Source organism: Besnoitia besnoiti, chromosome II (assembly GCF_002563875.1).
Source record: "Besnoitia besnoiti strain Bb-Ger1 chromosome II, whole genome shotgun sequence".
NCBI lineage: Eukaryota > Apicomplexa > Conoidasida > Eucoccidiorida > Sarcocystidae > Besnoitia > Besnoitia besnoiti.
In genome coordinates this window covers 1697396-1710415 of record NC_042357.1, presented here as the reverse complement: position 1 = coordinate 1710415, position 13020 = coordinate 1697396, and the positions used below count along the sequence as shown (strand labels likewise).

Genomic DNA, 13020 nt, shown 5'->3' with positions numbered 1-13020 from the left:
CTGGCAAAGGAGCGGCCACGCCACCGATGATCAGGAGTATGCCTCTAACGATAGGCGGGCAAGCGTGAGGAAGCCACTCAGTCTGCGAAGAAGCCACAAGCTCTTATTCTCGGGGAAGCGCTTGAAAAAAAGACTTATATCGCTTCTGCAGCCCGCCCAGATGTAGGTAACGAGCAAAACTGTTGGTAGTGGAGAACACCTCAACGGGCTGTGCGGGGCGACAGATGGCAGGGACAAGACTGAAGGAGGGGGGATCTACGTACGTTCATCACACCAGAACAGTTTCGACCTCTCTGGTCAAAACTAAGATTGGGCGCCTTTATCGAGAGGGACCGAGCTTCGAAGTTGACGGTGTGAATGCATTGCCATCGAGGACGACACGAGTTCAGGCACCCCACGCAGGGCGGATTACAGACCAGAACGTAGAGAGCAGACCGAATGGAGGAACCTGATAGGATGGGCTCGCAGCTGTGAATAAGCAACTCTTCCCTGCATTCTCCCGTGGGGCCTGAGACAAGCGCTAAGGGAGATTACACACTGGAGGGTGGATGACTGCAGTCACGAACCAGTAAAGCAACACGGGGGGGGCACAGCGACGGAATTCCTTGTTTTCGATAACGCCGTCGGCACCCGCAAGTTCTGCAGTGGAAATTAACGTATCTTTCGTGGCCCCGTCACAACACACAAATATCACGGGAGCCGACTCTCCTTCGAGGCGGTAGCACTGGCCAAACACATGCCGTGGAAATGGCTCCCCCGGTGAACTCGTTACCGCGCAGACATCTGCATTGAACGAAGGATCAAGCATAACGGTCAGGAGCCTTCCTCTTCCGTCCCTGTCTATCGCTCAGTCCTCGGAAAAGCATGGAAGCAGCCAAATCTTACCAAACATTCGAGGGTCCCAAGGAACTGTCACGAGGAGCGCGCATGGCGGCGGCAGGTACAGTTTTCCAGGTGTATGGATCCTTGCAGAACTTCAGGTAACGGGTCCCTACCGATATGTAGCGGGGAGTTGACACCTCGTGCTTTTAGCGCACGAAAAAGTAGCTCCTGGCGCATGTCGCGCTCTCGGCTTTTCTGCAAAAGTCCAGGTGAGGAGCGAAGGCGTTGATCCATCAGCCCTGGGAATGAATATTACCCTGGAGACCTTGTGGCGGGCTGCTCGGCATCATCGAGCGGACGGCGTCGATCGGCACAGTGGGTTCCCCCTCCTCCCCGACCCCCCACACCGACCCCGTCCTCGCCACATACCTGGCACCCTGCGCGACGGCGCGCCAGCTCTGACCAGGTCTTCTTTTCGCAATCAACTGCACAGCCTCTTGGCAGCAGCCTGCCACTGTCGTCTCGCTGCTGGCAGCTCTGCAGTTTTCGCGCGCTCGCCGCGCGGGTCGGACAGGAACAGTGCCATGCTCCTCCACGGGTCTGGGGAGGCGACAGACGCTCCATCAGTACAACCTATGTGTGTTTCTTTGTGTGGTGCCCGGACTGCACCCACTTCTGTTGCCTGTGGTCAATCTTCTCTATGTATGAAGACGTGGACGTTTTTGATGTTTTTTGGAAGGTGCGGTGCGCCGTCGGCTTCCGATTACCCCCGACGAGAAGGGTGCAGACGTCCCCATCTCGCCCCCATAGTTTCTCCCGCTGTCTCGCAAGTGCGATTTCTGCTTGTCCTTGCTAGTTCGCGTTGTCCTTTACAGCCGCGCGGGTATTTGCCTCCGTCCTTTGAGCTTAAGAAAATCTGCTGTCTCACGGAGCAGCACAGAAGACGCGCCAGACGGTTTTCCTTGGTTCCGGTGCCGCGACCGACGCCCGCCACACAGTTCCCATCCCAGAATAGATGGTGCAACGAGACAGTTTGTAAGGAGCCGGGGGCACGAGGTTACTAGTTTCATTGGGATCGGCTCCGAAACGCCTAGTCATACGACCGTCATATCCGCAGCCCTTCGCAGTCGATGGCTTGAGCAAGAAACACGTGCAGTCACCATGCTGGCAGGCTGTCCTGCCAGGCAAGGATGTACATGGTTGCCGTGGATAAGATCGCCAGTTGCTTCCTGCCAGGCTTCAGTTGTAGCGACACAATGTCGTGGCTACTCTTGCTACGAGTTTTTGGTTTGTCTGAAACCCCTGTGGCTCGCTTCAAGTCTCTGCTGACACAGATGTCAACAGTGGTTGCATAGGGTTGTCCACATGGATAGCGAATGTCAGTCCATGGAGCAGCACACCCCAGTATTTGAGTCGGTTGCCCCAGTAGACTAGGCAGGTGACCCTCACAATACAGGTGATGCATTCCTTTCTGCAGAGAGATCGCATAAAAGGCTAGGTGCTCGCGTGAGGGACGCATCGTCGCTTTTCACCATGAGAGAACGGCGCTGAGACCCGTTTACGCCAAACTGAAGCCCCGTCTCCCGCAGTATCAAGTTGCAGCAGCCTTTCCTCTACCGACACTCTATGATAAGCAGCGCCTGTGTGGGCTCCACCACGTCAGTGATGAGCGAACCTTCGCCAGGCGCTGCCGGAACCACAAGTCGCCCATTCTGCTGGTGAGCCAAGGCTCAGCAAAGTTCCGCCAGTCTAGAGCTTAACCTGTCCCTGCCAAGGTCGCCAGACCTTTGTGAAGTGGTACCAACGTGTCTGTATCGGTGCCGTGGTTCGTAAGACCATCGTATGTAGGTGTCGTCCTCATAGGACCCCAGCCATATTGGCAGCGGCCGACGGTTCCTCCATTCATAACCTCTCATCAACAAAGAAGCAAATGGGCCTTCGTGTTGTCTTGGCTAACCCTTGCGATCAAGGTGGAGAGGGGTGAAAGAAAAATGTCGTTCCAGCCTCTTCTAGGTCTCAGCGACTCGACGCAGTCTGCCCCTGAGTGTAGTCGAAAACACTCGTAAAAGATCCTCATCCTCCCCGAAATTACGTCGTACTGCCAAGAACCAGTCACGCTGACACAACCGATGTATTCCACGTTCATGGCAAGGGTTCAAACAGGTCTTCTCGTGAACACGGTGCGCGTAGAACTGCAGCCTCAACATTGTGCTTTCTGCTTTTACGTTTCTTGGTATTATTTGCCCGTTGTTTGAAAGTTGCAGACGAGTACTTTGTGAAATGTATTGTAACATCTCTTTCCTCGTGCCGTGCAGAGGGTCGGCCCTTCAGTGGGTTAATATCTGTCGTGGCTCGACTTGCAGCCATCTGCGCAGCAAGCGCAGATGCCTCAGCTCTCCTTGCCTCTTCCTCAGCTTCAGCTAGTTCTCTGGACTCTTGCTGCTGCATCTCATCTGAGAGCTTTTTATGGCGCCGCTGCACCATGCACCAGGCTGTCCCCAAAATGGTAAGGACCACGCATAGATTTATCGCTGCGATAGCGACGATGTAGTACCATGCCATGCCTCCCAGCGTGGCAGGCCCCTCTTTTGTAGATGTGGTCCGTGTGAAGACTCGCGTCGTGCGCCTTGTCGATCTGGTTGTCCACTTTGTTGTCACAGGCGCGGGCGTTGAGGCGGCCCCTTGGAGAAACCACTGCTCGCAAGCAGGGTTACAAAATCGCATCTCGAACCGCTCTTCTGGGCACGCGTTACCGTCAAGTGCTGCATGCATGATAATGTGCGTGTAGCGAAGCTGCCTGCAATTCACACAGTCTGACCACTCGCTCAGATGTGTCTTGCAGTCCCGTCGTTTGTTCTGCAAAAGAATGTCAGGCCCGATGTAGTGTCCGTCGTTGTGCCGATAATGCCTCGTGTCGCAAAAGGGTCGACCTGAAAATTAGAGGAACAAGCACACGCTCACTGCATAACGCCGTCTCGTTTTTAAGTCGACGTCAGCCCGGCTTTTCGCAACTAACGCTGCACCTTGAGGAAGGCGCGCTTTCAAAGCTTTGGCTTCTTGTTATAAGGGCATTTCCCCCCCAGTCTGGTACTCGAGAGGCACGCTTATCAGAACTCTCTCTTTTGGTTCCTTGTGAGGATTCAATACACCGCAATCGATTCGTGAGCTGCTTTTGCGTGAACACTAGCAGCTGTGATAGAGAGGGGGCGGCTACGAGGCACAACTGTTGTTCCCGTGCCTTTCTCCAAGGTAGGAAAGAAAACACTAGTATATGTACTCAGTGTAAAAAAGGGAGGTGCTGTTCGAGTACTTACCTTCGCATGGCCTCTTCTCAAAGAGGAGACATGGCTTTCCGCCAAGTCGTGGTTTCCTCTTTATTGTGAAAAACCTCGTACTCCTGCATTGGTAGTCACACATCGACCACTCACCCCACTCTCCCTGGCAGTCCAACTCCTCAACGCTGGTGGGGCGAAACTCGACAAGCGGGCAGGAAGAGTCGGCAAAGAACCCATGGGAAGGGCAATTCTCCACCTTCCCTTTGAGTTGGATCTCCCGCAGAGTCGCCGGGTAGTCCCCTTTTGTTCTGTAGCGGACGGATATTGACCTGACACCACGAACATCCATTTCGCTCCACTTGTAGACGGCACCGTCCTTCGCTTCGTAGAGGCCTTTCTGGAGTGGGCCTGCCAGGGGGACGGCAAGGTCGCCTCCAATCCCTCCTTTCAGCCGGACCGCTTCCTGCCCCTTGGTGTGATGGAAAATGAAAAAGAGGTCATCTCTTTGCTGACTGACTTTTCTTTCGAATACCGCTATAATCTCCCATACGTCAGCAAGCCCCTCAAAATGGAATGTGGAGCTAGTGGAGGTGTTCCCGGCAAACGTTGGTCCTGATGTAAGGACGTTCTTGTCCACAGCAGCGGATAAGACTGCGGAAGTGAAGCTCTCGGAAGCTGGCTGAGGAAGCTTGAAAGGTACGTATGAACAATTTCCGTTGGAGCAGGGGAAGAGCACAAGTTGGCCGTGGCGCGCGAAAGTCTTGCAACTCGGCTCAGTCTCAGCCCCATCCAATAACTTGAAAACCAGACCTTTGTGGCACGTTTCAACACATGGGGCGGTCTCAAAGGTCGGCTCGAGCCTGTAGAATAATCACAGAATTGGGACGCGAAGAACCGCAGATTTTTATCCGCACCTCAACCACATACAGCACTATAATCCTGTATATTTCCGGGGAACGAGTTCTGAAAGCTGCATAAATCGCCCCGTAGCGTGCAGGGCTTGTTGACCAACCTCTTGGCAACACCTTCTGTGACCCAACGTCATGTACCGGGTGGAGCCGGAGTCGCCATTGCTGTTTCTGGACAAGCACATGGCACCGTGGCTGACACGTTGCTCAGCATGCCAGTACAAGGCTGCCGGTCAACAAGAACTTCTGCCTGATTGCACGATAGTCTGTTCACCTAATGCCTAGTCCATGAATTCTCTTGCACCAGCTTTCACGTGACAATTGCCAGTGGCCAGAGGAGGTTTGCTACCAACTGCGTCATCGTCAGTCATCGACCCATGCGTGCCAAGTGTCATCGATGCTCATTTCTGTCAGGCGCCGGCCCACAGCAAGCTATGACGGCTACATCCTACTGGCTATGTAATGTCCGTCAGTGAGGGATAGCGTCTAATGCCCTTTGTAGGGCAGCGGCGAGTATCTCTCAAGAGCGCTTACGCCCACACTCACCGGCTATGTGAGCACGTTTTTAACAGCTGGGCCGTCATGGCAAGCGCGTGGCGCGGTTTCTTCGAGAGTTCGTCAGTGAACCGCGGGCCTGCCCAAATTTGTCCCCCCGTAACTTCGTTATCAATCGGGGTCATTTGTCCAAGACGCACTGCGGCTGCTGGGCTGAGGCTGTTCGCCCCCGAGCCGGTTGCCTTCACCCAGCGATTTCCGTAGGATCTGCTCCCAGTGGCAAGAGATGCGACTGGGCTTATGACCGTATCGAACGTCGACGCAATTCCAAGGGTCTCCTGATTGTAGATCATGAAAGAACTTGTTTGCTCTATGGTGTCCTCCGAAAAGATAACGACGCCAGATATTTCCTTGAAGGCTTGGAGATTCAGAATTTCAGGAGCCCAAGCTCTACGCAGAGTATCGTGTTTTAGCAAAGTGAAACTCACCCTCATGTTTTCTTCCTTCTGTTGGCACCTTGCAACGCGCAACTCGGACATGGCAACGGGCCCCCACCGCATATGGTGTGATGGCGTCAGGAAGTCGATGACGTAAAAGATATCGAACATAAGGGAGGTGAAACTGTTGTCCCCTGTAGAGGACTCAACGCTAAACACTTGAGCAGCTCTAAGATTCGCGTAGCGGTAGTCGCCCAGCTCTCGCGACGCGTACCCGGCTAAATCCCATGTGTTGAGAAACATGGTGCCTTCTCTCTCGAACTTCCCATTCAGATAGATCCCCGGAGTCCGTGATCCGTAGGATGCGACGCACCAAGATGTGAACCCAGTGCACCTCGTATCCGTCACGACCCCCCAAGACTCGCATCCACCGCAGGCCCCCTCCCCTGCAGGAAGTTCCAAGATTGTAGGCGGACTTCCATCCTCGTACTCCCGAAGGGAACAGCTCCGAAGTACCCGCGCCGTCCTGGGAAATCGAGTATTTTCAAAGGTTGCGCCCACGTCCACCTGGAAGATGCCGCGGTGGGCTGCTTTGCCGCCCTGAGAGCACTTAAACATATGTGCCCGATTGAAGTACGGGTTGTCTGGATACAAAATGATGGAGTTTTGCCACGGCTGAGTGGGCCTCTTGAACTCTTTGTCCAAGTCCTGGGGAGCTTCCGTGGGCTCCAGCCAAACAGCAGCGACAGAGGCACGACCCCCCAGTGTTCCTGGGATCGCTGGCACCTCCCAGCAATCCGCCGCGTCGGCAGCGGGAGTGCAGGACCACCGTGAGTTCGTCGGAATAGTGATATGGCTGCAGTCTTCGACGCACAGAGAAAGATCACATTCTTTGCGCCTCCGATGACATAGTCCAATCCAACTACTCCACACGTATACGTCGCTCTTGGCAAGGCTGAATTGGTTACGATGGCAGACTGCAGACCACGGTTCCAAAATACAACCGGTGTCGTCTTTGCAACGGCATACTTCGTAGTCTGCAGGATACCGGTTCCATGAGAGCATCGTTAACCGGTACTGGCTCAAGCGTGTTGCTCCTTCTTCGGGGGCGTGGAGGGAGAAGCCCATAATGCGTGTATCTTTGCCTGGCAGAGCGTAGTCGTATCTGCCAAGAAATTGGCCTTTCTTATTGTCGTAGACCCGCAACTCTATGAAGCAGATGTAGTTCCTAGGTACTAGAGGGTCGGCGACCGGTTTGTTTTCGAGGTTGTCTTCTTCTAGCCGATCTTGCATCGGGCAGTGATGCGCAAGGATGCCAGTTAGAGCCCCATCTGCTGATATGGCTGTCAGCACCGGCTCGTATGCTTGTAGCTGACGCTGCTGCTGCAGAGGGTCATCGACAGCATACTCGCTAACGTAGCGCCGGTGGAATTTCGCACTGACTCCGAACGGATCCACGATATGCTGCCGACTCAAGCCATGCTGGAACGTATAGTTAGCCCACTCGATTGTGACATATTGGAGCCCGTCTGCTCCTTGGATATTATGGAAAGGGAAGAGGAACCTGTCGTATTCAATAATGTCAAAGAAAGAAGCTGGGCTGTGAATATGATGGCTCACGTTGATGCTGGGCGAGGTCTCGGGAAATTGTCGAGTGGTGATTAGAAGACAGACGAGAGTGCCAACGATAAAAGTATTTAGCCATTTGCAATTTCGTCGCAGACAGTTTGGACCGCAGCAGGGCGAGGTACCCCAGTCCTGGCTCCTTCCTTCCGTCTTCCTTGTTGAGCATAGCACCATCTTCGTCCAGTATGGACATCAGACGCCAAACTACTGCTCCCCACCCCGGCGCACAACGAGCATAGAGACGGGCAGTTCTATTCTGTGACGAGATCTCTAACGAGAAAGGAGGATACACGCGTTAATGATGCCTCGTTTCTGTTTGCAGGCCCGTCCCTGCTCGAAATACATTTCTCCGGCGTGTCCATGCAGCTGAGATTCGAATCATCGTGGCCCAGGGCGACTGGGAAGGGTGTGCGTGTTCTGTGTCGGTACGCGCGCACTTGTATGGCGGAAACTGGATTTCATTATCAGCTGCACTGAGTTCCCCATGTTCCATCAACTGTCTTCGTCTTGGAAAATGACGACAAATTTCCAGCACACCTGGCAGCTGCTGGGAGTTGCGAACAACGCCTTAGAGGAGAGCGCCCGTTTGGCTTTTCAGGGAGGGAGGGGCAGCGCATGGCAACATGCTTCGGTGAACTGGAGATCAACTTCCTTTGGAAGACCACTTTCAATCCAAGAGTTCCTGCACCCCCCTACTGGCGTGCTACATCGGGACTGCTGGAAGCTAATACCGCGATCGGTGGCTAGTTAGCACAACTTTTCCAGAATAGGCGCTATTAAGTTTGGGCAGCCCGAGCAATGCGATTGACAACCTCAGCTTGTATTCCCCAAACGAAAACGCTGGAGGGAGGCGGGGGAGGGGGCCGATGGACCTCACAACTGCAGCTGCGAATCAAAACGTATCCAGACACTAAATTTAGTGTGAGCGTCGAGTATGAAGCATCTCTGCAAGAATCTCCACCGTTGTGAACGGAAGCAGAACTCCTTTGTTTCTCATTAGCCCGTGATTTTCATACACTGCGTCAGTGTGCACGACTCGTTGCTTCTCCCCCCCCGTAGGGACAGCATGCAGTGACGGCGACTATCAGCGAGGTACAGCGATTCTCAGGTGAAAGACGTCGAGTTCAGGGCGCTGCTCTTTGACGTGAATGGTCTGCGCATTTCGTTGTGAAAAGGCGGATGGGGCTGCAAGAATTTACGTTTTCTCCCCTTGAAAAGCGCTGCAAACACCCGGGAGTTCTGGGGGCCCGGCAACAGGGCACCACTTTTCTGCGGCGGCCTTGCAACTCTACACACGCACCTCAAATGATGTCTGCGAATCTATACAGTACATATGCACGCCTGCCTCCAATAATATCTCGTCTTATATAGCATTCCTATTCAACGGATGCGTTTTAAGCCATGGAGTAGACACTAACCGACACGTCCCACATGTTTTTGGACCATCCAACAGCGGCCCCCGCTTTGACGGGTGCACGGCCCCCCCCTCTCCCCCCGCGCGGCCTGCACCTCGATATCCGATACTTGTACGAGCGGCCTCCGCGGCTGTAGAAAGTCCTTCAGGCGCCGTATTCTTCGGTAATTTCGCATGCTGCCCCCCAATAAACGTTTCTTTGCACAGGAGATGCCAACGCTAGAGACACACGGGGGAACGTGCAAAACTAGCGTGCTTCTTTAAGCCCTGCAACCCTGCTATAATTTACAGACTCGTGTGACCGGCACATTTACCGAAGTTTGCGTCGACATTTGGAGCAATACTATCGCATGAAGAGGCATTGAACAGGGCAATGAGTGAGCGCCTCTGCAGCACTGTTATCAAAGACATTACTTACATCCATGCTCGCAGGCGGGTGTGAGTGTTTCTTCGCGCGGGACTGCTTGTCTGGAAATTCGAACGTTTATGAGCTCGTTGAGCAAGCTACGGGCTTCTGCAAACGTATCACGTGGTCCAGTGACAATCCACAATGCCCAAGCTGCGTACCTCCCCGGATGTCTAAAGTGAATAGATGTAAGGAAATGTTTCCGCAGGTGGACAGTCATCCACAGGAAACTAGTTATGAAGAAGCAGCAAAGTTGAATTAGAGAAGGAACATCTAAGGAAAGTGCGCGGCCGAACAATTGATGCTAAGAAATCTTCCATGTCGTGCGGGAGCAATCGCCCTACGCGCTCGCCAATAGGTGCGTGATGGAACTCTTTCATAGCGGCACAATCGTGTGCAACATAAGTCGCCCTTCAGTTTTTCCATGCAATGAACAGAGCAACTCCTGTCGGCTGAATACGGAAGAAGGCGGTTAACCCGAAGGGTGGATGAAAGGCTCGTGTCACCAGAGGGTCCACAACGGTCGGGACACGAGACACTGGGCCTGCCGACTGCTCCCGATTGCCATTTTTTCACGGCCAGACGAAGGCAAACGCGGAAGGAACACGGGAGAGGCACTTGTTTTCACAGCAACTGTTGCCGCAGCGACGAACGCAGAGATTTCCTGATACACATATGTGGGCACACCCTCGAAAAAGCCAAATCCTTTCTCCGAGCCCTCGCGCCCAGTGGCTCCCCTCCAAGACTGCTCAACAGCGACACAGCAGTGCCGCCAAAATCGGATGCTCCGACGTGCTGGTTCGTCGGAAAAACAGGCAAGACGTCTCGTGGCATTCGAAGAAAACTCCGCAACATACCTCATATTAAATAGCGAGCCGACCCACCCGCAAAATCAAACACCTGCTCGAGATATGAAGAACGCGATCGCCGCTCACTCCCCTACCAAACTCGCGTAACTGCACTCCCTCTGCTGAAATCACATATATACGGAATCAAAGCTTCAGGCGCACATGAACGTGAAACTATCACGCACACGCAAAGAGTGGTGCTCATGTGTACGCGAACCTACGGGACTGCACATACACGACTCATTCCCACAGGCACACACGTGCACCACAATATACATAGAAGTTGGATGACTGAGCTGCCGACGTAGTCTGCACCAAAACGAGGCAACTACCTAATCAGGCGGACGCGGCGAAACAGGAGCGGCGGCGTTTTACGCGGCGCCGAACGAATACGGTCGAATGCATTTGCACACACAAATTCTGCCCGTGTGACTTATTCGATCTCTATTGAAAAGCTGGATCTCTCATGCCGGCGTCTGAAACAGAGGCCGGAAGTATGAAAAAACACAGATGTGACCTCTCAAGAAAGGAGCCTCTCAGGCGCCTGCGAACCCACGCACGCGCAAAACGCAACCCAACGAAACAGCTAACGTGCACAATACTCCACGCATGTGCTGCGTGCCAGATTCCTTGCTTTCTCTCATATCGGGGTTCGCTCTTGTGGACCCCTCTGAACCACTGACACCGGTGTCTCCGCTAGTGCCTGAATTCTCTGTCCCCTGCGTCCGTCATAGTCGGTCCAACTGAGAAGTTTGACAACGAAGACCAACACGAAGGCAACCGCGTCCTCTTCGACTGCGCCCTCCTACTCCCGCGACGCAGGCGAAGCAAGCTTCTCCCCCGCGTCAGCTACATTCGGCGAAACTGGCGATGCGCTGGATCCCTCTGTTGTGCTTCCCTTCTGCTTCTTTTGGTAGTCCAGAATGGCGTGTCGCACGGCGTCCTGCGCCAGCAGACTGCAGTGCACCTTGACTGGAGGCAGATTGAGATATTCTGTACGCAGCCAGCAGGGGAACACACAAAAGCGGTGCGACAGCAGACTGCAGAGAACTCTTGAGACCTGACAAACCGCGATGCAGCAGCCACCGAAAGCCTCCACACGGCACCCCGTCCAGCCCACCCCGAGGAAGACCCCGTGAGAGATCCTGCCACACTTCCTTTCGTAGTTTCGAGGTCTCTGCTTGCGACGCATATCGCGGTATGCCTCGTCTCGCCTTCTAACACTCTGTGGGTGTCCGCACGCAAAATCCACTGCGGTGTACAAAGGCCCTACCGTATCAGATATGGGCGCCCAGTCTGAACTTACCCGCAATGTCGGTGTTTTTCACCTTGAGTGCGTCATCGCATGTCTTGCCCTTGATGAGCTCTGTCGCATACGACGACGAGGCGATGGCGCTGCCACAACCAAACGTTTTGAAGCGCGCATCAGTGATTTTACCATCTTCAACTAGCACCTGCATCCAGATAGCAAGGCGACAAAAAAAATGAAGACGGCGTCTGACACAGGGTTCCCCAAACCGTATTGGGATGCTTGTACACCAGCGATTCGGGTCACCCACGATTGTTTTTCTGGAGGACACTACGACGTGAGGGTCGCAGGGCTGCAGAACCAAACCAGACTGCATTCAGATGCAAGTACACAGAAAAACTCGAACCTGAAAGTCGGTTTCTACCGGACGCAGCCACGTAAAAAGATGCACACAGCGCCGCAGACAGTCGAGCTATACATACACAACGAAGGGCAACGCACCACCTCCCTTCGAACCACAATTACGTAGAAAACAAGCATCGAGATCCTCCAGGCTCCCCCGGATCAGCGGGTGAACAATAAGAAAAGACGTGTGTAGGGCTCGGATAACAACATCTCACAAAGTGCCAGTGTGTGCCCATCACTCCGCAGAAAAAGCGGCAACACGCAAAAAACCCGGAACGCACGCACCTGGAGTTTGATGACGTCGCCGCATGCTGCTTTGCCGACGACTGCGGTCCCGACTTTTGACTTCATCTCTGGATCTGACAAGTCGAATGCCCCTGTTGGACAAAAGAGACAACACCGCAAGAAGTCCCTGAATCGCCTGAACATTCCGAATGGATCAAACTCCTTACCCAACAGTACACAAGCAGACCTTATCATCCGCGCGCGCCGGCGGGCGTTCTGCGTGAGTAGGTTCACGCGTTAGGTCATGCACGTTAGGTCATACTCACCGGCATTTCTGGGGTTGAAGAAGTGCTCATGGACCTTCTTGCTGTAGGATCGCGTCTGCCGGTTCACCGCGAGACAAATGGGGGCCCCAGCTGCCAAGATATTCACGGAAGAAGTTGAGACTGAACTCAGACAGAACGCGGGGACATCCGCGAGCGTTGAAAACGTCTTCGGGTTCTGTGAATAAGTAAACCTCCGCGCTCCAAAGAGCAACGACCGAACTGTGGACGGCGCCATTACGGAGGCGTCCACCCTAGAGTACGAGGTAAGAAAGAGCACGTAACTGTGAGCTGTAGAGGAGAAAAAATCAAAGGGACGCCGTACGAACACAGGGATAAAGGCAGAGAAACGTCGCATCAACAACTAGAAAGGAGTCCCGTTGCACGCCATTCCAAGGCTCCTCGCGACACAGCGCTTCAAGCCTGCAGAAACACCGAAAGGTCAACGGTAAATGCGTTTCAGATGGTTATGTCCGGAAAACAGATACATGATAAAAAATCACAGAGATGTTTCTGAAACGCAGTAGCAGTTTTTTGATGTGATCACGAACTTTACGCAAGGCTGTCCGCCACTGCGAGCCAGCGGA

The 13020-nt window shown here is 53.8% G+C and overlaps 2 protein-coding genes across 2 annotated transcripts; both read right to left on the bottom strand.

The window, feature by feature from the left end:
- Positions 1-2964: 2964 nt before the first annotated feature.
- BESB_035960 (uncharacterized protein) lies at positions 2965-7737 on the bottom strand (the record flags this gene model as incomplete). The annotated part of the gene is made up of 3 exons (XM_029362182.1): positions 2965-3752; positions 4137-4957; positions 5552-7737. 3 exons carry the CDS (start codon positions 7735-7737, stop codon positions 2965-2967), a joined length of 3795 nt encoding a protein of 1264 aa, XP_029221147.1.
- Positions 7738-11036: 3299 nt separating this feature from the next.
- On the bottom strand, positions 11037-12671 carry BESB_035950 (iron-sulfur cluster protein ISCU; the record flags this gene model as incomplete). Its single annotated transcript, XM_029362181.1, has 4 exons — positions 11037-11224; positions 11538-11685; positions 12171-12262; positions 12437-12671. 4 exons carry the CDS (start codon positions 12669-12671, stop codon positions 11037-11039), a joined length of 663 nt encoding a protein of 220 aa, XP_029221146.1.
- Between the last annotated feature and the right edge of the window lie 349 nt (positions 12672-13020).